We start from the raw sequence: 21,697 nt of genomic DNA, 5'->3' as shown, positions 1-21,697 counted from the left end.
ACAGAGGGCAGAAAATACTGGTGCATGGAACAGGAGTTCATCTATAAGGATATCTATGAGCCCATGAAGAAAGTTCGTCCCATGCAAGCTATTGATGTGGACGTTCTGGCAGTCAACAATCACTTTGAGGATGCCATCTGGGTGGTTGGTAGGATGGGCTTGAAGGATTTGATGAAGATTCAATGTGACTATAGTCCAGAATTGGTGAAGCAGTTCTTTGCTACGTTGGCCATCAAGAAAGATGAGGACCGTACTATGGAATGGATGTCTGGCTCCACTCATTGCAGTGCCTCTTTGCACCGTTTTGCTGCTATTCTTGGAGTTCCTGCAGAAGGAGGCCGTCGTCTCCATGGACCTCAGAGGGCAGATAAGAATGCACTGTTTGACCTCTATACATCTGCTGGAAAAGTGGGAGAGACCAAGGGGCTGCTTACCATCTATGGCCAGTTGCTCAGGTTCTTTCGGGCCACCATCGCTCCTAGTGGTGGTAACAATGATGCAATCCGGGGAACTCTTGTGGACCTCATGTATCTCAGCTTTCGGTGTGCTCGTGATGAGAATGAGGAGCGTAACTACACTATTGATGTCATGGACTTCATCTTCCATGAGATTCATGATGCCATGGTCTCCCGCACCACTATACCTTATGCGCCTTACATCCAGCTCCTCATCAACAACACTGCGGGCGTGCGTGGTGAAGACTTGAGCGGGTACCCTTTGATGAATCACACTGTCAAGAAGGCCTACAAGCTTAAGCCTGTCTCATCTGCTGTACCTCCACCTGACTCATTCATGGGTGATGCTCGTTCTAGTGGATTTGCTCCTGCTCGCCATTCTGGCCTCCCTGCTATGAAGAAACAAGTGAACAGGCTCAGTTGGTTTCAGCGTTACATCCTTTGCATGAACATTGAGATCCATAAGGAGAACTATGCGGCCAGCCGGGAGCGTTCGAGATTAAGCATACTCGGGCGGTTATTCCGCACAAGCTCGGTGGTGAGCAAGGACCCCCTCCTCAGCCTCCAGCTCACCTAGTGTTACGATGGGTGGCATTCTGCACAGGTTCCGTGGAGTGATCTTGATAGTTGCATTCAAAGGTCCAGCCTCACTCGCCGCTCTCCGGATGCACCTGACACTGATGAAGAAGAAGAAGAAGAAGAAGAAGAAGAAGAAGAGGCGCAAGAGTCCGATGATGATGATGCCTCCGAGTGATCCCCATGGGGCGAGTAGCATCGCGCTTGTCCCCTTTTTGGCGTCTCGATGCCAAAGGGGGAGAAGCGTTCTATTAGGAACTCTCTCGGGGATTTGCATGGTTTGGGCACAAGCGTATGCGTTTATCATTCCTTTATTGCTTGTGTTCCCTCTTATTTGAACTATTTGCTTTGGTTGTGTTCCGTTTAAAACTATGTGCTATGTGGTGTGAGACATTGTTATGGTTTTCGGATTTCTATATGTTGAGATCAAGACTATTATATCATGTGCAATGCTATATCTCCGTATCATATATCTACACATGAGTATGACTTCTAGCATCCTATCTCAACTTCATATATGTATATGTCTCTTGTTAGAGCTCATGATGGATACCTCTAGTGTTGAGGCACCTCAATCCTATGTGTTGTGTATTTGTATTCAAATGCAAATTACTTATATGCACACATGTAGGGGGAGTGCCTCTATGTTTTTGCCATCATGCTTGCCTCTATAGTTATTCTCTTGCAAATCCGTATATTATCATCAAACACAAAAAAGGGGGAGATTGAAAGAACATCTCTCATATTATGTTTTGAGTGTTTGATGTCAATGTATGTGATACACTAATGGTTGTTTAAGTGGTACATGGATTACATAGATACATTTGTATGTGTGTTGGATGTGGTCAATGCTGTCAAAAAGCATTTGCAAAAATGTTCATCAGGCCGGATAATCCGGGCCGGATATTTCCAAAATATCCGGCCCCCAGAATTTCGGCTAAGGACTTGGGGAAATGCAGCTCTGTATAGGGGCCGGACATTTGCCCGGATTTTGTCCCGGTTTTGTCCCAGGGCCGGATAATCCGGGCCGGACATTTCAAGAATATCCGGCCCCCTCGAAAACGGCTAAGGACTGGAGGAAAAACGGCTCTGGATAGGGGCCGGACAATTGCCCGGACATTGTCCTGGTTTTGTACCAGGAGGCCGGATTATCCGGGGGGGCGGATTATCCGGCCCTAACTTAGGCCGGATTATCCGGCCCCCCGGAAGGCTCAACGGCTGGATTTTGGGGAGGGGTATTTATACCCCTCTTCTTCTTCCTTCCCCCTTTGCTCAATCATTGCACAAGAAATCTGCCAAGCTTCACCTCCATTAGAGCCACCTCAAGAAACACAAGATTTGCAAGGTCTCCTTCCTCCCCCAACCAAATCTCTTGATCTTTGGAGATTCGAAGGAGAAGCCACCGATCTACATCCTCACCGAAGCGATTTTCATTTCCCCCTCATTTGTTTGAGGGATCTCATGCTAGTGTTCCTATTTGGTTCCCTAGTTAATTTGTGTTGATGTGTTATTGTTGATTGTTGTGTTGTTAAAGATTTGGGAGCCTCCAATTTGGTTGTGGATGTGTGCCCCAAGAACATTGTAAAGGCCCGGTTTCCGCCTCGAGGAAATCCCTTAGTGGAAGTGGGCTAGGCCTTCGTGGCGTTGCTCACAGGAGATCTGAGTGAAGCCTTCGTGGCTGTTGGTTTGTCTTGCATAGCAACCACACTCCTCCAAACGTAGACGTACCTTCTTGCAAAGGAAGGGAACTACGGGAATCATCTCCGTGTCATCGCGTGCTCCACTCTCGGTTACCTCTATCCCATTCTATCTCCTATATATTGCGTAGCTATATCTTGCTTGTTGATAACCTTGTCATATAGGTAAATTCACTTAGTTGCATATCTAGAGAATTTACCTTTGTGTCAAGCCTAAATTGAAAAAGAACTAAAAATTGGTTAGCACCTATTCAGCCCCCCTCTAGGTGCGGCATACGATCCTTTCAATGGTTTCAGTGTGTCCGCTCAGGTTGTTTACTATAATTAATATTGGAAGGCACCATTGTTTTCAGCATTTTTAGACACTACCTCCGTCCATAAAAGGATGCCTCAACTTTATCAAACTTTGCATGAACAAAGGTAGTACATCTTTGTAATAATACTTGATGAGCTCCGTTTCTTTTACCCAATAATGTTCATATATCTAATTGATAGTTGTATAGTGTTAGTGATAATGATTGCTTACTGGTTGATTCAAGTACAAATCCAGAGATCTTTGATTCCGAGTTGAGCACATTATTCAAGCAACTCAAGGCAAGTGTTTATTGCTTTATGCATCCGCACATTATGCAATTAAGATTATGTGCATTGACAGATTATCGTGCCTCGTTTTTTATTTTCCAGGTGCTACAATTATAATATTATTTCACATATCCACTTTAGTCTTGATGTTATCTTCACCTACAGGAATTAAAGGAAAGCTCGTGGCTTGAATTGAACATTGATCTCGTGAAACATCGTAAAGAAAATTTGGTTTCTTAAACGCTTGTCTTGCTTAGTCCCTGGTGCTATGAATTACTGATATGGGTGCCCACTTACATCAGAGTCATTTGGTCCATGTAGAACTACTCGTTGCTTTGGCCAAAATCTGATAGGCTGTGGCTTGGACACAAACTGCTTATTATATGAGCAGAACCATTAATGTTGGGTATTTAATTTTCAATTTCCATTTTTTGTGCAGTTTTCTTCACTGTTAGATGGTGACCTGAAATGAGAAGTTGTCCCTGAGCTTGTTGTGTATTTCTCCTGATATTGAAACCTTGAGTGCTTATTATATGAGTATTTATGGATGAAACCTTGCTATACATGGCCTTGATATATACCATAAAGCTGTTGAAAAGCATAGCTTCATCAAGTCCGTAGTGTATATTAACACTTGCGGCCTTACAAAAAAAAAGTTACATTCCTGATGTTATTCCAACTTCCATAATATGTGTACGGAGTACTTTTATTTAATTTGGTGACCTTCAGTTTGGTGACCCCTTTGGTCATCACATTTCTAATGCCTTTTTTATTGAAGTGAAGAAGTAAGTCGAAGGCAAATAAGGGCTATGGAGGTCTCATCACCACCTATTAATATTTTCTCAAGAGGAACTTGCAGAACTCCGCTCTCTCTTCGTCAGTAGCTTGCAACATCAATAATCTGAATTTTCAGCCATATTGTTTTATCTCATGATGATGCTTGTTTCAGATTCAGGAAAACAGGTTGAGTTTTAGTTTTTTGAGAGAAAGATCAAAACGTTAGCGTGTATATCAGGTGAGGCAAGTTTATTAGGCAATATGTGCATTGCACAGAGCTTTTGAGAGAGAGATCAAAACTTTAGTGCGTATACCAGGTGAAGTCTATTATTGAGCAGGTATTAGGTGAATTATATCTGTACATATATAAAAGACATCATCAGTTGTACTTATTGTGTATTAAGCTTTTCTTCATGGCTGTAAGATTCTTTTATTTTGCCCATGGTGTTGTTTGGGACTTTGGGTGCCCAAAGCAGCCCGTTCACTTGAGGCTTGCAAAATAATGTGTGTACTAGGTCAGATGCTAACTAAGTAAATGTGCTAACATATTGTAAAAAAGAAGTAAATGTGCTATCATAACTTGTGGTGTCTATATATTTTTTGGGTTTGCAATTTATGAAGTTCCAAGGGTTAAACATTACTTGGTAATAGATCACCAAATGCCCAGGTTCACATGCAACTTTATTTCGGCAAAAGGTTGATTCCTTTACTCCTCGCTTGGTTTTTATGATTCTTTTTATTGGTTTTTGACCTGTACGGAAGCATAAGGCATAGATCTTACGCTTTTTACTATACTGTGGTTGTACATTGCCACTAACATCCTCAGCTGTTTGGATCTAATTATATATTTATATGTTTGCTTTCTGGTACATGGTTGTACATTGCCACTAACATCCTCAGCTGTTTGGATCTAATTATATATTTATATGTTTGCTTTCTGGTACAACCGCTGAACTACGCAGTGGTTTTACCCATGTACATGTTCATGTTATTGCTCACATATTCTGTAGTTTCGTGTAACTTATCCTAATTTCAACCTAGAGACATTGTTTTGTTAAACTAAGAAATGTATTATCATGCCGGTAGTTAATTTTTATCGCTATTATGTAAAAAAATTATATCGACACAGAGTTTCACGGGGTCGTGCGCCAAGGCGCACATCTAAATCTAGTTGATCTAATGACAAATCTAGTTGATCTAATGACAGCTACATTATGGCCTCCATTATTGTCATCATTGTGACTAGCAACTAACTTTGTGACTAGTGACAGCTATATTTTACATGCACCCTATTTAATATACCCCTGGTCATTGTACTGCTATCTATTTTTTCTAATAGTATGTTCACGTTTAAAATATTTATATCTGAAGGTGGTGGAAACATTCATGCTCCAGCAGTAGCAGTTGTTGCTCTAGGAACTCAGAGTGGGACTAATGCAGTAGACAAATGAGCTCAAAGAGGTTGACATGGAAGATAGGAACAAATAAGCTTTGATTTCATCGCTGCTGCAGGAAACATTGATGATGAAGGAAAATAACATTTTTTTTCTCCAAAAACACGCAAAAAGCCTCTGGGTTCCATTTCATTGCAGGGGTGGACCTAGGGAAAAGCAGAGTGTTCAGTTCACATGGACTAGGTGCACGCAGCATGCATGCAAATGGAAAGCAACCGTGTGGTTGTTTTCATGGTTGTCAGTATCGTGATACACAGATCCTAATATCTTACGATACCCCTAATATCTTAGGATACTGAGATTTCACAACAATGCATTGTGTATCCCAATCCGGTGGTATCGTTGTCAAAGTGCGATACCATGCCTTAAATCGGTAGTATCCCGATACTTGCACGACAAGCGATGCACGAGGTAAAACTAATAAAAAAATTAGTTAACATGTTGACATCAGTAAACCCTATAAGCACGTAATCGTTTCACTGGTTTCTTATTTTGGACTAAACTTAATGTTTGCCACCTCTACATCCCCCTTGTGATGTTGGGCTGTGATATATCACTCCCTTACGATAAAAAATATATGACATGCCACTATGTTTTCTAGAAAATGTGCTAGGTAACTATTGTATTTTGAAAGAAAAAAACTCATAGTACTACGATACGATACTGTTGATGAAAAACGATACTACCTAGTATCTATGGGTACCAAGAGAGTTTTCTAGGGCCACGCGTCAGTTAACACCGCCTGCAGCCTGGTGCAGGGACCGAGTTCTGTATTCTGACTTCTGAGTGGAAGGATTAGCTGCAAAAGCTTCCCATTGGTTGTCTTCTGAAATCACCGTTTTCCCGCCAAAATGCTAATGGGCTGGTGACGGGCCTCCGAGAGAGGCAGGGCGCTCAATAACTTAACGTCTCAGAGCAGAACGCGCCTTTGTTCAAACAAACTCAACAGCCTTTTTTCTTCTAAAAAGAAGTATTCCTAAAACAAAGGAGCCTATTGACAAAACATCTTGGGAGTCATTTTCTAGAGATATTTAGGTATGCAATAAGTATAAGTAAGCGCATACATATCTAAGCTTGCTATCACATCTCCTCTGTTATCATCAGATATTGAACTTATATAGTGAAGCAATAATCAATTTGTCACAGTCGTCTCACACAGTAGTGGATGGGTAAACAGAGAGATCAAAGATAATATTTATCATAAGAGAATCAATCAGAGATCCCTCAATAGGACTTCTCATGAGAGAATTAAGACGTGCGAATGTACCAGCCCTTTTCCCATGAAAGGATGATGAACAATTGTCTTCCAAGTAAACACATAGCGTACGGTGTTCTCTGAAGATCATTGCATGCTGATTGAATAGACTGATTCCAATTGAACATTCTAGCATGGACTGACAGTCAGGCAGAAATTCCCACAGATTCGCCAAAAACTTACATGATAAGTTCATCAGCTAACTCCAGCAAACATAAACTTCTCCAAACATTCTCCAAAATGACAGTACGCTAAACTAGCACAGTCAGCTTCCTACCTGATCAGAAGATTTGAATCTGTGAGTTTTAAGAGAGAAAGGAAACATTAGGGGCTGCTGAACAAACATACGAACAGAGTGAACATGAAAAATAATCAAAAGTATCTGACTAAACAGGAAGGCTACTTGAGTCCGTCTATGTCTGTATCATTATTGCTGCAGAATATTGTACCATTAGCACTTGTTAGTCTATGTCAGTAGTTGATGATATTTCACGAAAAGGAAACATGATCTACATGCAGACAAAAATACCTTTCACCCTTACAGTATTCAGTAGTACGACGGTCAGAATAATGAACACAGGTAGGCATCAGCCCCAAAAGAATAGGTACAAGTCATCCTTCACACTACTGCACTTAATCGGGCCTGCTAGTTCAGCAATTGCTGATAAGTGATACACTGGATTGGAAGATCCATGCTAAAATACCTTTCAGCAGTATGGCAAGTTGCTTGCAAGACAATTTCTCATCAGTATCAAAACTGTGGAATATGACTGGTTTTATGTCTGAACAAATGTCTAGTTCAAGAAAACACTGACTAGAACTCAACCAGAGACGATCAAGTATTGACTATTAAGAAGGTTAATACTACCTCCATCCCAAGGCTTAAGGCGTATTTTTTTTTTGAAAAGTCAAACGAAGTAAAGTTTGACCAAACTTTTAGAAGAATCTATGAACAAATATGATATTTTGTAGATACCATATGAAAATATATTTCATTATCTATCTAATGATATTGATTTTGTACTTTTCATGTTAATGATTTTTGATAAAAACTTGGTCAAACTTGACATAGTTTGATTTTCTGAAAAAAAATATAGGCCTTAAGCCTTAGGAATGGAGGTAGTATATTGGACTACAGAGAGAAGCAGTTGAAAATAGTGATAACTGGCTACATATGCACAACATTGTTCTTCTAGGTTATAAAATGCATTGACTGAGTAACAGATGTAGGCAACAAGAATGTAGCACTGTAGATATGTGAATGGATGAAGTTCAGCCAAAAATGCATTAACAAAGAAGAATTAGCGAAGAGAAAGTACCCAGAGATTCATTAGCTGATAAACAGGTACCCTTCAGGTCTTTGGGTGTCTGTCTGAACGAACCAGAACATCTGCCAGAGTCTTGTTTTTTCGGACGTCATTCTTGCCTAAAAAGGACTCATTTGATCAGCGTACAATATTTCAAATAACAGTCACAACACTAGCAAAAATAATTATAACAGTATAGATTTCTCTTAGTTGCATAAAGCAAGGTTATCAAGAATTCAGCAAATGGTACACATAAGCCATAACAAAATGATAATCAGAGGAATACATTATTTTGAAGAAAAAACTTGACAAGTCAGTCAAATAAAGTTGTGTATAAGAGTGATTAAAATGGATACAAAAATACTCAAATCCTTAAGGAACCTGTGCTGTAAATTAGAAATTCATAAACAGCAGATAACTCTAAATCATGCTTTATACTGGAAATTCGAGCTTGCAACAAAACACCAAATGGGGCTGCCGGTATTAGCTGCGTTAGCAGTCAATTACTGATAAGGGGCAGAAGATAGCCACTGGTTCAATTGTTCAGATTAAAACTATTGCCGCCAAGATATATCAGATACATCCCATGAAAATCCCAACAGCAATGAACTCATTTCAGAAAGCAATGAACTCATTTCAGAAATAGTTTCAGGAAAAGATGTACAACATCATAACTGAGAATATGTATTACCATTTATAAGAGTAAACTAAGCTACAGTGTACTATGAAGGCAAACACAGCTTACAATATTGCAGTTCTAAAGCTAAATCACTCATACTACCACATAATTGTTTCAAGATAACTTATTATGACCAAGGAGGCAACAGCGAACATGATTAGAAAACCAGTGGGTTGAAATGCCTGAAGAAACATATGGAGAAACTGCAGACATGCTCAAGAGCAAAACCAATGTGGCACACAAGGGGCCAAACACACATGAATTGAACTTAACACATATGGGAGGTCTCATCAATATGGAACTCATGCCCTAAGAAATGATTTCAAGTTTGCATCCAAATAAAGAGAAATGTGTCACCTGGAATCGGGCATGATCCGAGAAATGAGGGGAGCACACATGGCAGAACGAAGCTTGACTCGCACTTGCTTGGATGAATGCCACTACCTAGCGCCATAGACTCAACCGGCCTCTTCCAGCGGATGTCTGCGCTAACACAGAATCCTTTGCCCACGGGCACATTGAGATACAGCATGTCGGCACTGAGTGGATCAATAGCAGCAAGCAGAGGCATGGCCCTGGATTCGGAACAGAGAGTTCTCCACGACACCTGATGCTCCAGCATCCAGCGGCCACTCTCGTCGTCGTCCAGGGTGAAGGATTTAATGCGGAACGGCTCCTCCTGAGAAACCTCCACAAACCGCAGCGCCCCGTCGCTTACCCCCATGCGCCGGTGCTTGACAAGCTGCCTCATCTCCTCCTCGCCCTGTTGGTCGGGAATCATGATGCCTGCTGGCAGCTCGGCGGGGCAGAGCTCAGGCCGGTCGCTGAACGGGTCGACGCAGACTGCGCCCCAGCTCACGTCCACCCACCAGAGGCGGCCTCCGAAATCCAGCACCTCGTGATTCATGTGCATCCGGCGCCCAGGCGGCAGAGGGGACGGCAGCACCAGCTCGTCCCACTCCCCTGTCTCCGAGGAGAGCCGGCGCAGCAGGAATTGCCGGCCGCCGTCGAGCAGGCTGAGCTGCGCGGCGGCGTACCTCTTGGGCGGTCCGCGCCCCCCGCCGTCGGCCTGGGTGAGGAGGCCCGTGGCGGCGGAGAAGGCGTTCTCCGTGCCGTCGAAGTCCGGGAGGCGGACCATCTCGCCGGTGACGGGGTTGCAGACGAAGCGCGCGAGCCGCATCGGGTCGTAGAAGGAGCGGGCGTACACCTGGTCGAACACCTCGAAAGGGACGGGGGACGGGACCTGGTGCTTGAATAGGGCAAAGGCGCTTGCGCGGTTCCTGTAGGTGCCGAGCAGGAGGAGGCCGTCGCCGCTCGCGGCGAGGACGCCGCTGCCGAAGACGTTGATGAAGTTGTCGTCGGCGCTGGGCGGACGGGGGGCGTCCAGGCCGGAGCCCTGCTTGGGAGGCGGGGGAGCGCAGCTGAACAAGTCGATGGGGACGCCGTCGGTGCTTGCCGGGAGGGGTTCCAGACCGAAGGCCTGCCTGGGGATGGAGACGCGGGAGGCGAGCGGGGGCGGGGCGAGCGAAAGGGACGCGCTTTGCGCGGACTCCTCCGCCGAGGAGATGCGGTAGATCATCGCCCAGGAGGGGCGCGAGGCGGCGGTGGAGAGGGAGCGGCGGAGGAGGCGACGGAGCGGGAGGAACATCTCGGCCTCGGCGGAGGAGGTGGTGGATTTGGTGAGGCAGCAAGGCGAGCGGAGAGAGGGTTTTGGTGGAAATTGGAGAAGCCGAGCAGAGGAGGAGTGGGCTGGTTCACATGGACTAGGTTCGTGCAGCTTCCGGTGTGTGATGAACTGATGATAGTCTAGATGATTGGAGATTTGGACTCTATGAAGCATATTCAGATTATCGGAACATGATCATTATTTCTAATCCTAAAATTGATAGAGAGAAAGTTGTGATTCGAATATATATATTAGTACTGTTTTTATAGTCCCAATAGCTTATAATTAATTTAAGCTCAACTTTAATTAATTCCTCCTCGAAATAGGCTTTCGCCCCGCTATATTAATATAGCAACCACACGGTCAACTGTTGGGGCATCAGCACAACCACGCCCAATCAAAAACATAAAAGAAAGAAAACAGAAAGAAAGTCGAAACGGTCGGATCGACGAAAACGAAGATGTCCTGCAGCCGCTACGCCCTCCGGAAAATTCACATCGCCTTCCTAGCACTTTGATGCACAGCGTACCAAGCAGCACCTCCAAGAAGGAATGCGACGACGATGACGCCGCTGCCCGGACTAGTCCTAGGGTTTCCCCCGGTACACGCAAAGAAAGGGGAGGAGGGCTTCACCCAACGCCCTTCAGGAAGGAAGGGTGGCGCCCGCGGGCGTCACCGCGTCAGTGTCGGCCAGACCGACATAGATTTCTCCTGACCCTCGCAACCCTGTCTCGGACGCTCCATCGTGCTCCACCAACCTCACCGCCCACCAACATGCGCCACCACGACCACATAGACACCACCACCGTCTTACCACGGCCACCAAACTGAGGCAGCTGGACCAAGGAGGATCCCGAACCCGAGGAATAGCGAGGTATTGGACACGCAGGAGGGAACTGCCTCCATCGCCGGTGGCGGTACCAGTCCAGACATGCCAACCAGGGGCACACCTGGCCCAGCCGAGCACAGACCCACCTAGCCCGTGCTCGTGAAGCCCCCATCGGGATGTTGCAGGACACGTGCTGCCACCCCAACCATCCCCGCTTCGGCCACCTCCCCTGCCCACCGGAAGCAGCGGAGCTATGCCTAGGCCTGGCCCACCCAGACCCAGATGGGTCCCCAAGGGCCCGGATCTGGGCCGGGAGAGCACCGCCATGCGTCGCCTCGCCGCCCTGCCGCCAAACAGCAATGCCTTCACCAGCTCGCCGCCTGGAAACTTCGCCGACGCCGGAGCCACTCATGACCAGGGAGCACCGCTGCCTGCCGAGGGAACCCCGCGCCCCCCCTCCATACGCGCAGGTAGGGCCTGCTCTGTCGCCGCCGGCACCGCACGGGGCTTTGCCCGGCGGCCTGTGTCGACGGTGGTGGCAGGGAGGGCGGAGGAGGGGTGTCGGGAGGAGCTGGGTACCGGGGGCCATCCTGTCGCCCGCGGGGAGCGATAGCAAGGGCCGGGGCGCCGGGGGAGGAGAGGAGGAGCGGTGGCGGTGGCGGCGCCGGGGCGGAACCCTAGGCACGGGACTAGTGCGGTCGCTCACTCACGCTCGCTCGTCCTGACTGAACTTCAACTTTAATTAATTATACTACTTTCTTCCCAGTTCATAGGGCTCGTTCGTATCTCTAGATTGTCAATTTAGCCAACATAATATTAATTATACAATATAAAGATTATATAATTACAAAGTAGAGCATCTTAGCTTCCTAATAATATATATTTTATATTATTATTATTAAATTTACGACCTAGGCCCTATAAACCAAGACAGAGGGAGTAACATGAGACTAAACATGGAAATGAACATGTCATGTCATTGTCTTTGAAGCTATGTGACTAAACATGGGAATAGCAAATTTCAATCGCAATTTAAAGTAAAACAGCGGCAGTTCTCAACTTCCCATTGCACTTCTGTGAGATATCCCCCCCCCCCCTCCATTTAATTTGTTTCGCACCGTTGATCATTTATGTTTTTTCTGTTTTCAGTTTCTGCCCCCCTCCGAGATTTAGTAGTGTTAGACCCCACTGAACATGTGTCTTATCTATTAATAGGAAACTGTAAAGCTCCATATAGCAAAACTGGACCAGTCTAAATGGTACATATTCTGGTCCGGTGAACTTGCTGCAGCAAATTACCATGCAAATAGTATCTATGAAGGTTTTATATCCAAGGATGTCAACTTTGTGAGTAAACTCACGTTACTAACTAGAACAAAACTACAGTACACTTCCCATGTTTATGTTTCTTAAGATTTGCTTGTTCTAGTTTCTGAATATATATGATTTTCATAACTTTGCTTCTCACGAAAACCATTTTTAATATGGCTGGTATACAGTCTCATGTATTGTAATCTATCCTTTTCTATCTTAAGATTTGAGGTACCCAGCAATGACCTAAGGCGGTTTGTCGTTCTGAAATACAAATCTATTGCTTTGGCTTCACAGAAATAAGTTGTAGCTAACATATGCAAGAAGTTGTACTGGTGAATTAGTGATGTGATGTGAGCACTGAGAAGAGACCAGAGGGATTCCCAATGGTACAGAGACCGCGGTACACGAAAGATGCGTACAGCTCATGCAGGCCTATAGCTCAGTCAAGTTGGTCTACTGGTGTGTTGTCTATGCAGCTGCATCCTACAGGACTTGCAGAAGGTGGGATGGGAACGGCGTCACCCCATTGGCACGCGAGCTGTGCCCCGCATACGTCATCGTTTTCCCGCCAAAATTTCTTTCCTTGGCTAGGAGGGCTTCAGCTCTACTTTGACCGCTAGGACCACTAGTGCCCTCAATTCTCTTCCGTTCCATAGTACTCCTGGTTGCTCTAAAAAAAACGAACGATCTGCAGATATTAAATATTTGAGCACATGTATTAATTATTATATCGCTCGGCATGACATAGACAAACTAAAATACTGACTCACTGAAATGTAGTTAACTTGTCCAACAATGGATGTCTCAACTTTGTCTGAATTTAGATGTATGATACTTGGACGAAGGGAGAACAATAGTTCGAATAAAACATGAACTAGAAGTTAACCGATATTAATGATGACAACATATTAGGTAATGTATACGGCGTGGCGATGATGATGATGGAGATGCCGGAGTCGACACCGATAATGCGGTTGGTGACGAAGCAGTGGATGGTGACGAAATAGTGGACGTAGCAGTCGATGAAGTCGCGACTGTTGCCGCGTCAGAAGTAGTCGGGTCCGGGAACAAAAGAACGGCACCATAGTCGACACGGAAGTGGATGCTCCCGAACGTCATGTCCATCCCGTCGCGCATGCCCGAGAAGGCCTAACGCGACGCGTCGGTGTGAGGAGTGAACTCGAAGGACCCGAAGCGGATCGATTTCTCCGAGATCGGCGATGATGGAGCCGATGGTGATGGTGGTGCCGGCGAAGATGCAGCCGACACGATCGGAACAGCCGATGAAGTGCCTTGTACCAGCAGGTTTCCCACAGACGGCGCCAATTGATGAGGGAACTCATCGGCAATGCCCACCATGAGGGGCTTAGCGTTGACGGAATCCTGCAGGTTAACTCAAGACATCGGATACCAAACGAACATGGAGCGAGATTTACCCAGGTTCGGGGCCCTCGATGAGGTAAAACCCTTACTCCTGCTTGTGTGATCTTGATTTATTGAATAAAAGAGGTTACAATGGGGCATCCGATAGATTGTGTTGTGGTAAACTCGTCGGAAGGCAAGGTTTCTAGGGTTGGTGTTTGCTAGGTTGCGTTGGTTGCGTAAAAGTGTGTTGTTCGGCAGGTCCCCTCCTGACCTTTATATAGGAGGCCATGTCCCGAGAGTCCTGTCCGAACTCGACTAGGTTACATCAAAATCTAATCTATCATTTCCTTTATCGATGTCTCCTAGGCTTGTCCATCAAGAATCCATCTTCTTGTAAGTCTTCTTCGTTGCAACTGACGTATGGGCTCACCTTAGGTCATGACAACCATCATGGACCCCTTTTGGGCCAAAGGAGGTAGACCAATGTCGGGTACCCAAAGGGTAATGCCCACATCAGCTGGCTGCGTCGTAGGAAGAGCTAGGCAGCGCTACGGTGGAGCTTGTGGCGGCTAGGGTTTGTGTGGAGGAGTGGATGAGAAAGAAGAGCGCGCACCCTCTTTATATAGGTCGGAGGCAGGCGACGGGCGCGAGACGCGTGGCATCGCCATTACTGCGTTGGCGGAGGTGAGCGGCGGCCGCTCGATAGGTGAGGCATCACCATTAACGTGACACAGACTGCCCGAAGCGACGGAACGGCGCCAGGCGCGACACATCAAGCCAGGGTCGCTGCCAGTGGGTCCGACGAAACGGCCGCCCGACGCGAGCGAACACTTTGCGCAGTGTCTGCAGAGATACATCCGATGCGCATATTTGGGTTAGGTTTATATCGCCGTGGACAATCCGGTCAATACGCATTGCAGATTCCGAGGCATTTTTGACCCGCGGACGCAACTAGTCACCCGGTTGTAGATGCCCTGGGAAAAATTACACCTTTGCTCTCGTCCTGCCACTGTGTGCTGCGTGCACCTATTTCATTGGAATCGGGTCTGCTTTCCCCACAACCAGTCCACCAGACCACGAAATCCCCCACCACGGCGTACACTCAGGACAAGGCGATGCTCCTCCGCCGCCGTTTCCTCGGCCTCCCCGCCGCCGTCTCCGGCAGCCTCCGCCGCTCCCTCACCACGGCGGGCGCGCGGATTCCGTGGGCCATGATGCGCCACAGAATGTGTCCCGTCGAGGCGCCGAGCCCGCAGGTCCGGCTCGTCGAGCCACCGCGCATCTCCGAAGTGTACGTCCCGGACCACCTCGTCAAGACCGCGCCCCTCCCCGACCCCGCCAGCGACGCCGTGGAAGCGCGCGGCGGCGTCGTCTGCGCCGCGAGCGGCGACGGCCTCCTCCTCCTCGTCTTCGCGCAGATGCGCCTCATGGCGCGCATCGTCGCCAGGCAGGGCGACGTTCCGCTGCGGCTGCCGCCCGACGGCTTCGACCCCGACCACGTCCCCAACGTCACGCGCTTCGTCCTCAACCCCGTCACCAACCAGATGTCCCGCCTCCCGCCCCGTGTGGCCAAGCTCAACCCCGACGCCGGCCCGCTCTTCGACGTCCACATGGGCCTCGTCACCCAGGCCGACCGCGGGCACGGGCCGCCTGACAGGTTCGCCGTCGCCGAGCTGCCGGAGGGGGACCTAATGCTCCGGTTCCTCTCGGAGAAGGGCAAGTGGGAGACCGTCACGGTCTCACCGTGCCAACTCCCTTCCGCGCGGCGGATGGACATACACCACGACTACGACGTGCTCGCGTTCCGCGGTCGCCTCTGGTGGGTCGACCCGACCTGGGGAGCGATCTCCGTCGATCCGTTCAGCGACCGGCCGGAGCTCTCCTTCGTCGAGCTGCCGAGGGGAAGCGTGCTGCCTCCAGGCGAGCCGACCCGTGAGCGTGTCAGCATGCATTTCCAGGGCTACGCGCCGTCTGACGATGATGAGGACGACGGCAAGGTGTGGTGGTGTCTGTACCGGCGAGTGGGTGTCAGCGAAGGCCGGCTGAGGTACGTCGAGGTCTGTACGAAGGAACCATATCTGCTCAGCTCCTTTGCGCTCGACGACGATGGCAGCGGCTGGACGCTGGAGCACCGGGTGGCGCTCAGCAAACTGTGGGCGGATGGAGGCTACCCATGGCTACCCTTGAAGGAGGGGATGACGCCACGAATTGCACTTCTTGATCCACTTAACGCCAGTGTCGTGTACCTCAAGGTTGACAAGCACATTGTCGTCGTGGACATGAACATGAAGGAGGTGACAGGGAGTTACCTGTACAAAACAAACTTCGACTGCATACCATGTCTTCTTCCACCGTGGCTTGGATCCAGCCGGATCCCTTCTGCAGGTATGACGTACTTCAATTGCTGGATTACATAATTTTCAGATTTTGTTTCAGCTTTTGATGCATAAGTGCATGATCTGATTTGCTTTGTGGATCAACTTTGACATAATTTGTTATGTGTATCTTAGGGGTTGGATTTGTTGATCATAATGTGGGAATAGTTGAGTAATAATATGCTGTGTTTGGTATCAATTGGGGATGCGTTGATCTTATCCACTAGCATATCATTCCCTAAGTTGCAAACTTGGAATGGAATAAAATGTATCAATTATATCCAAAACAGATAATATGACCCTATTTACATCTCTCTGTAGCACAACATGGTTCCACTGTATAATCTACATTCTATTTCCATTTTCATATCTCTATAGTCTAGTTTAGTAGTTTTGGAAGTTAATTTAAGAATTAGAATATGTGGGAATACTCGAGTATGCTCGTCTCTACAAAATAGTAGTATTATCCTGTGCTTGGTACCAATTGGGGATGCATTGATCTTGTCCACTAGTACATCATTCCATAAGTTGTAACTTGGAATCAAGGATTAAAATGCATCAATTATATCCAAAACAGATAATATGATCTATTTACGTATCTCTGTAGCCCAACATGTTTACAATGTATGTTCTACATTTTATTTCCATTTTAATATCTCTGTAATCTGGTTTTAGAAGTTAATTTAAGAATTAGAATATGTTGTGACCTTTGAGTACATATTTTTCAGTTTTTTGTTTCAGATTTTGATGCGTAAATGTATGATCTGATCATAATGTGGGAATAGTTGATCATACTGTGGGAACAGTCGAGTATGCTTGTCTCTACAAAGTAGTAGTGATACCTCGTGTTTACTAACAATTATTTATGTATCCTTTGTTTGGTACCAACTGGGGATGCATTGATCTTGTCCACTAGCAAATCATTCCATAAGTTGTAAACTTGGAATCAAGGAATAAAATGTATCAGTTCTATCCAAAATAGATAATATGATCCTATTTACACTGTAGCACAACATGTTTACACTGTATGTTCTACATTTTATTTCCATTTTCATATCTCTATAGTCTGGTTTTAGAAGTTAATTTAAGAATGTTGTACCCTTTGAGCAATTCATCTACACTGGTCAATTGTTATCTTTCTCTAATTACTGTTGTTGACATATGGGTACACTGTGCTGAATTCTTCAGAACCTGCTCCGTGCTCTAACTATCATTTTCTTTGCCGCCTTAATTCTTTTATGTGATGCACAAAAACCTATAGTGATATAAATTCTGGTGTGTTGATCTTGTTATTGCTGCTATTGATATGCTTACGCATTGATCAAATTAACCTTGTCTAGGTAAGAAGGATGCCGAGAAAAACAAGACTTTGGCTAATGTTCTGGTTCGCTCAGACACCCCGTAGAAGAGACGAAGGTTCTAATTTACCAGCTACTGACTCTCTCGTCATTTTTTTCCAGATGATGCTTCTTTATTGATCCATTGTTCATTATATATCGTCCATTGACATTTTTAGGATGCTCATGCATTCTTGTTACAAGTATCTCTTACAGTCTTAGTGCATATTTTTGCCTTTTATTACAACTATTTTCAACTTGTTTTGTGTGTATTGTCAATCACATTGCTATCCTTAAACAATGTTGTTGGTTGTGTTCTAGTTGGTGTTTCAATGCAACTAGTAATATTCGCTGGAACTCAAGTATTCTAATAGTATGGTTATGATTGTTAAGATGTGATATCTGAACTTGTTCTTCTATTCCTATTCTTGTGGCACTGGCATCAACTTGTCAGGATGCCAAAAAAATTTCGGTTGGTGGGTGACCATGAACTCCTCATCCCTCCATGCACGTGCATTAGGAGTTTCTGAACTAGTAGACTCAAAGAATGACTAGCCTGGTTCATCTGGTGACCACTGTATTAGAACTGAAGGATATCTAGTCCTGTCATCATGATGGCCATTGTCAGATTGTCTTCCCTTTTCCTGAAATGTTATGACCCACTGATTAAAGCCCGAAACTGTGTTAGACCAACTGGTTAAAGCTTGAAAATGAACAATTGTCATGATGTAATATTTGTTGCTGCAGTCAAGTCTTGGGTAAAAATTAAACGTGTCATCCAGATACTCGGTATATGAGTGTTTCTGTTCACTGAATTTTGTTTTTCCGCATATCTCTCATTCTCTTGGCTGTTTATTGAAATATCCCTAACGTTTCATACTTTTGTTTTCAGGTTCCTTAAAACTAACAGATGCTGGTGTCTAATTTATTACGAAGCTGATGTTGGTAGCTTACTGAACTCTCATTTTAGTAAAAATCTGGAGAAGTCATGGTTTGACGGAGCTTTGCAGTCATCTTACTGTATCTTATTTTTAGGAGAAATCTGGGAGATCTTTTATACTATCGGTTCACAGCAGAACATTCCGGTAGAATTGCTAAATTAAATCAGCATGCGACTACCATCACAGAACATCCTATAGGCTGTTCTTACTAGCTACCGATGTATTATTAGCGAAAGGTTGATGCTTGCATGTGTTTACTCTTGTGAGAAATCTTATTTTAGGGTTTTCTGCGTATCACATCCATGCTTAAGTGATGATCTGTTCTGATGCAGTGTTAGTATTTGCTGCCTGAATAGTATATGTTTTCGTGCCAATTGATGGTATATTGCTCATGTAACTTAGTTAAATTAAGAAGGGTTGGAACTCAATTTTGCTACCATGTGTGATGATAGATGCATGCTGCTCATCTGTTGCTCACCATTTTCCTGGGAAGCAACCTTCCCAGCTGCCTGATCGAACTTGTTGCAAATCAGACAGTACATGTGAATACTGAGGACTGCGTAAAACCAGAGGTTGGTGATGCTACTGGTCAAGATTGTATTCTAATTTATCGTCACTATTGGATTGCCAAACAATCCGCAATTACTGTAAAAAAAAATCACAACATAATATATGCTCGGGCAGTGAATGATTTACCACCGGGCTATTGCCCAGTTCACATGGGAGTGGTTCCGACTCCCAATTCACACAAGGACAAATTCAGTAGAAGCACTCAGGTAAAACACCATGTAGTGATGTAGTGATCTTTACCACTCACTCTCCGTTTACTTGCAAGAATTGCTCACCTTCATGCAGGAAAATAATAGGTCGATACATCCACATGTTTAATTCTCTTATCGGAAGCCATATTTAGTGATCTTTGTGTAATGATATTGAATGTGGATGCTGCTTTCCATAGTGATGTTCAGGCAGGTGCAACTGCATCGGTCATAAGAGACAAATAGGGCAGATTCCTGGCTGGTTGTTGTTCTTATTTACCCCATGTTGAATCGGCCTTGATGGCAGAAGCGATGGCCATGAGGGACGGCCTAAACCTGGTAAACCACTTGAGTTTTAATGCAGTTTAGGTGGAGTCTGATGCTTTGGAGGTGACCAGGGAATATAATGGTGATGGATTTTGGTGGAGTTAGGCGGCGGTTGTAATGTTGTATATGCAGACTATGTGACGTTGATTGCAGGTATTGGGAAGGTCGAATTTAGGCATTGCCCAAGCAAAGCTAATAGTGTTGTTCATATATGACTTGTTTTTGTTTTGATTCAAAAAAGAGTGTCAATGACCCCCCTAGGATTAGTTTGAGAAAATGTGTGCACGATGTAAAAAATGTTCTATCAGAGGGGATAACCCATGCTTCATTAACAAAGCATAACGGTCTAGCTACATCATTCGTGCGGCCACTAATACACCTTTTCACATTACAAGTCCTACATCTACAACCGTACTTGTACTTCCTACGTCCTCAAATGAACGCACTTCTAAATTTTATTCTTAGTTAAACCTTTTCAAATTTAACTAACATTATAGAAAAGAGTAACATATATAACATAAAATCAATATATTCTAAACTATATTTTGAAACAGATTTATTGATATTAATTTAGTATCATAAATGTTGCAAGTTTTTCTATAAAATTGGTTAAAACTTAAAAGGTTCGACTAAGAACAAGAATTGTAAGTACACTTATTTGAAAGTTGACCAACGGGGGAAGATTCCCTCCATTGGCTATATGTTGTTAGATAGATTATGAGACCTCTCCAGCGTCGGGTTTATACGCGTTGCATAGCACCCTATTTAAGTCGGTCGTGTTGGGACTCGAACCCGGATGGATTGGCTGCGCACTAACAAGCCTTGCCACTGAGCTAGCGCTCAGTTCTCAGAAGTACACTTATTTAAAAACGGAAGGAGTAATATTTAAAGACGGACGAAGTACAATTGCTTCCCATACACCATTATACCATTATGGGATAGCTCCACTAAGGCACATCTTCACATGTCTGTTATCACTAAATGGACGGCAAACTTCAAGCATGATATTTTCGATATGCTGATCTTGAACTTGAACCTTGATGACATCCAAACTTGATGCCGTCCTCTCATAGGCTATATGAGATCATACTCTTGATGCATGCCCATGGCAAGATATCTAACCCACATAGACAACACAAATGCACATATATAGTGATTTAGCTCATGAAGCTTAATCGACAAGGTTTACCACCCATAAGATCACATGATCCAAAGTTGTACAAACTTTATGCTTCATATGTTGACCAACTTGAATTCAATCTCCACTCTTAGTATTGGTCAACCTTGTATCTCTTCATGCTATATCATAATATTTTGATCATCCATTGCTTAACACATAAGCTAGAGCATGGCTAACTTGAGTTCCACACGAGAACTCCATCTCCATTACTTCTTCTTGATCATATCATATTTTTCTCTTCAAATCGATGATTTTGATGCCAATACCAAAGATGTAACTATATTCATGGCATCCACACTTGAGTCCAACATATGGACTTCAAGAAATATCTAGTGAATATTCATTCATATAAACACAATAAAAAATATTAGTCCATAGAGGATTTTCATTAATTACCAAAAACACACTTAGGGGCAATGTACCCTTACACCTGGGTAAGATCCCCGTGTCCCTTTTTGCCATGATCACTCGCTTCTTCATTGCGGTGCCATTGTCGTCAAGGTCTACGTGAGCTTGGAAGCCGTGTTCGGCACCCGGAGTTCGACACCTCTTTGGGTTTCTCGCGAGTACCCGTGTACCTTGGGACACGAACCTCTGACAATAGAGGTTATCTAACTAGTACTAGTAGCAATAGAAAATGAAAAAAAAAATCACCACAACTGAAGCAGTCTAGTTAGATAACTACCATTTTTGCTCGGGTAGACATCTAAACGTCACTTTTGGGGAATGTGTGTGACATATAACACTGATTTGACGCTTTACCCATTTTCTAGCAGTTCGGGTCCACCTATCAGGTCTATGTGGCAATGGTAAACAAAGGAGA

General features: G+C 44.9%; 2 protein-coding genes across 2 annotated transcripts; one reads left to right on the top strand and one right to left on the bottom strand.

Moving 5' to 3' along the window:
- Positions 1–6,874: 6,874 nt before the first annotated feature.
- LOC124648687 lies at positions 6,875–10,430 on the bottom strand. Its single transcript, XM_047188402.1, has 4 exons — positions 10,249–10,430; positions 9,140–10,161; positions 8,116–8,222; positions 6,875–7,092 (listed from the first exon to the last, which is right to left on the bottom strand). Exons 1-3 carry the CDS (start codon positions 10,428–10,430, stop codon positions 8,149–8,151), a joined length of 1,278 nt encoding a protein of 425 aa, XP_047044358.1. The 3' UTR covers positions 6,875–7,092; positions 8,116–8,148.
- A 1,172-nt stretch (positions 10,431–11,602) lies between these two features.
- On the top strand, positions 11,603–17,736 carry LOC124648685. Its single transcript, XM_047188401.1, has 3 exons — positions 11,603–11,747; positions 15,022–16,341; positions 17,672–17,736. Exons 1-3 carry the CDS (start codon positions 11,603–11,605, stop codon positions 17,734–17,736), a joined length of 1,530 nt encoding a protein of 509 aa, XP_047044357.1.
- Positions 17,737–21,697: the final 3,961 nt, after the last annotated feature.

This window comes from Lolium rigidum, chromosome 4 (genome assembly GCF_022539505.1).
Source record: "Lolium rigidum isolate FL_2022 chromosome 4, APGP_CSIRO_Lrig_0.1, whole genome shotgun sequence".
Taxonomy (NCBI): Eukaryota; Viridiplantae; Streptophyta; class Magnoliopsida; order Poales; family Poaceae; genus Lolium; species Lolium rigidum.
Note: the sequence above shows the minus strand (reverse complement) of the source record. Positions and strands in the feature narration are given on the sequence as shown.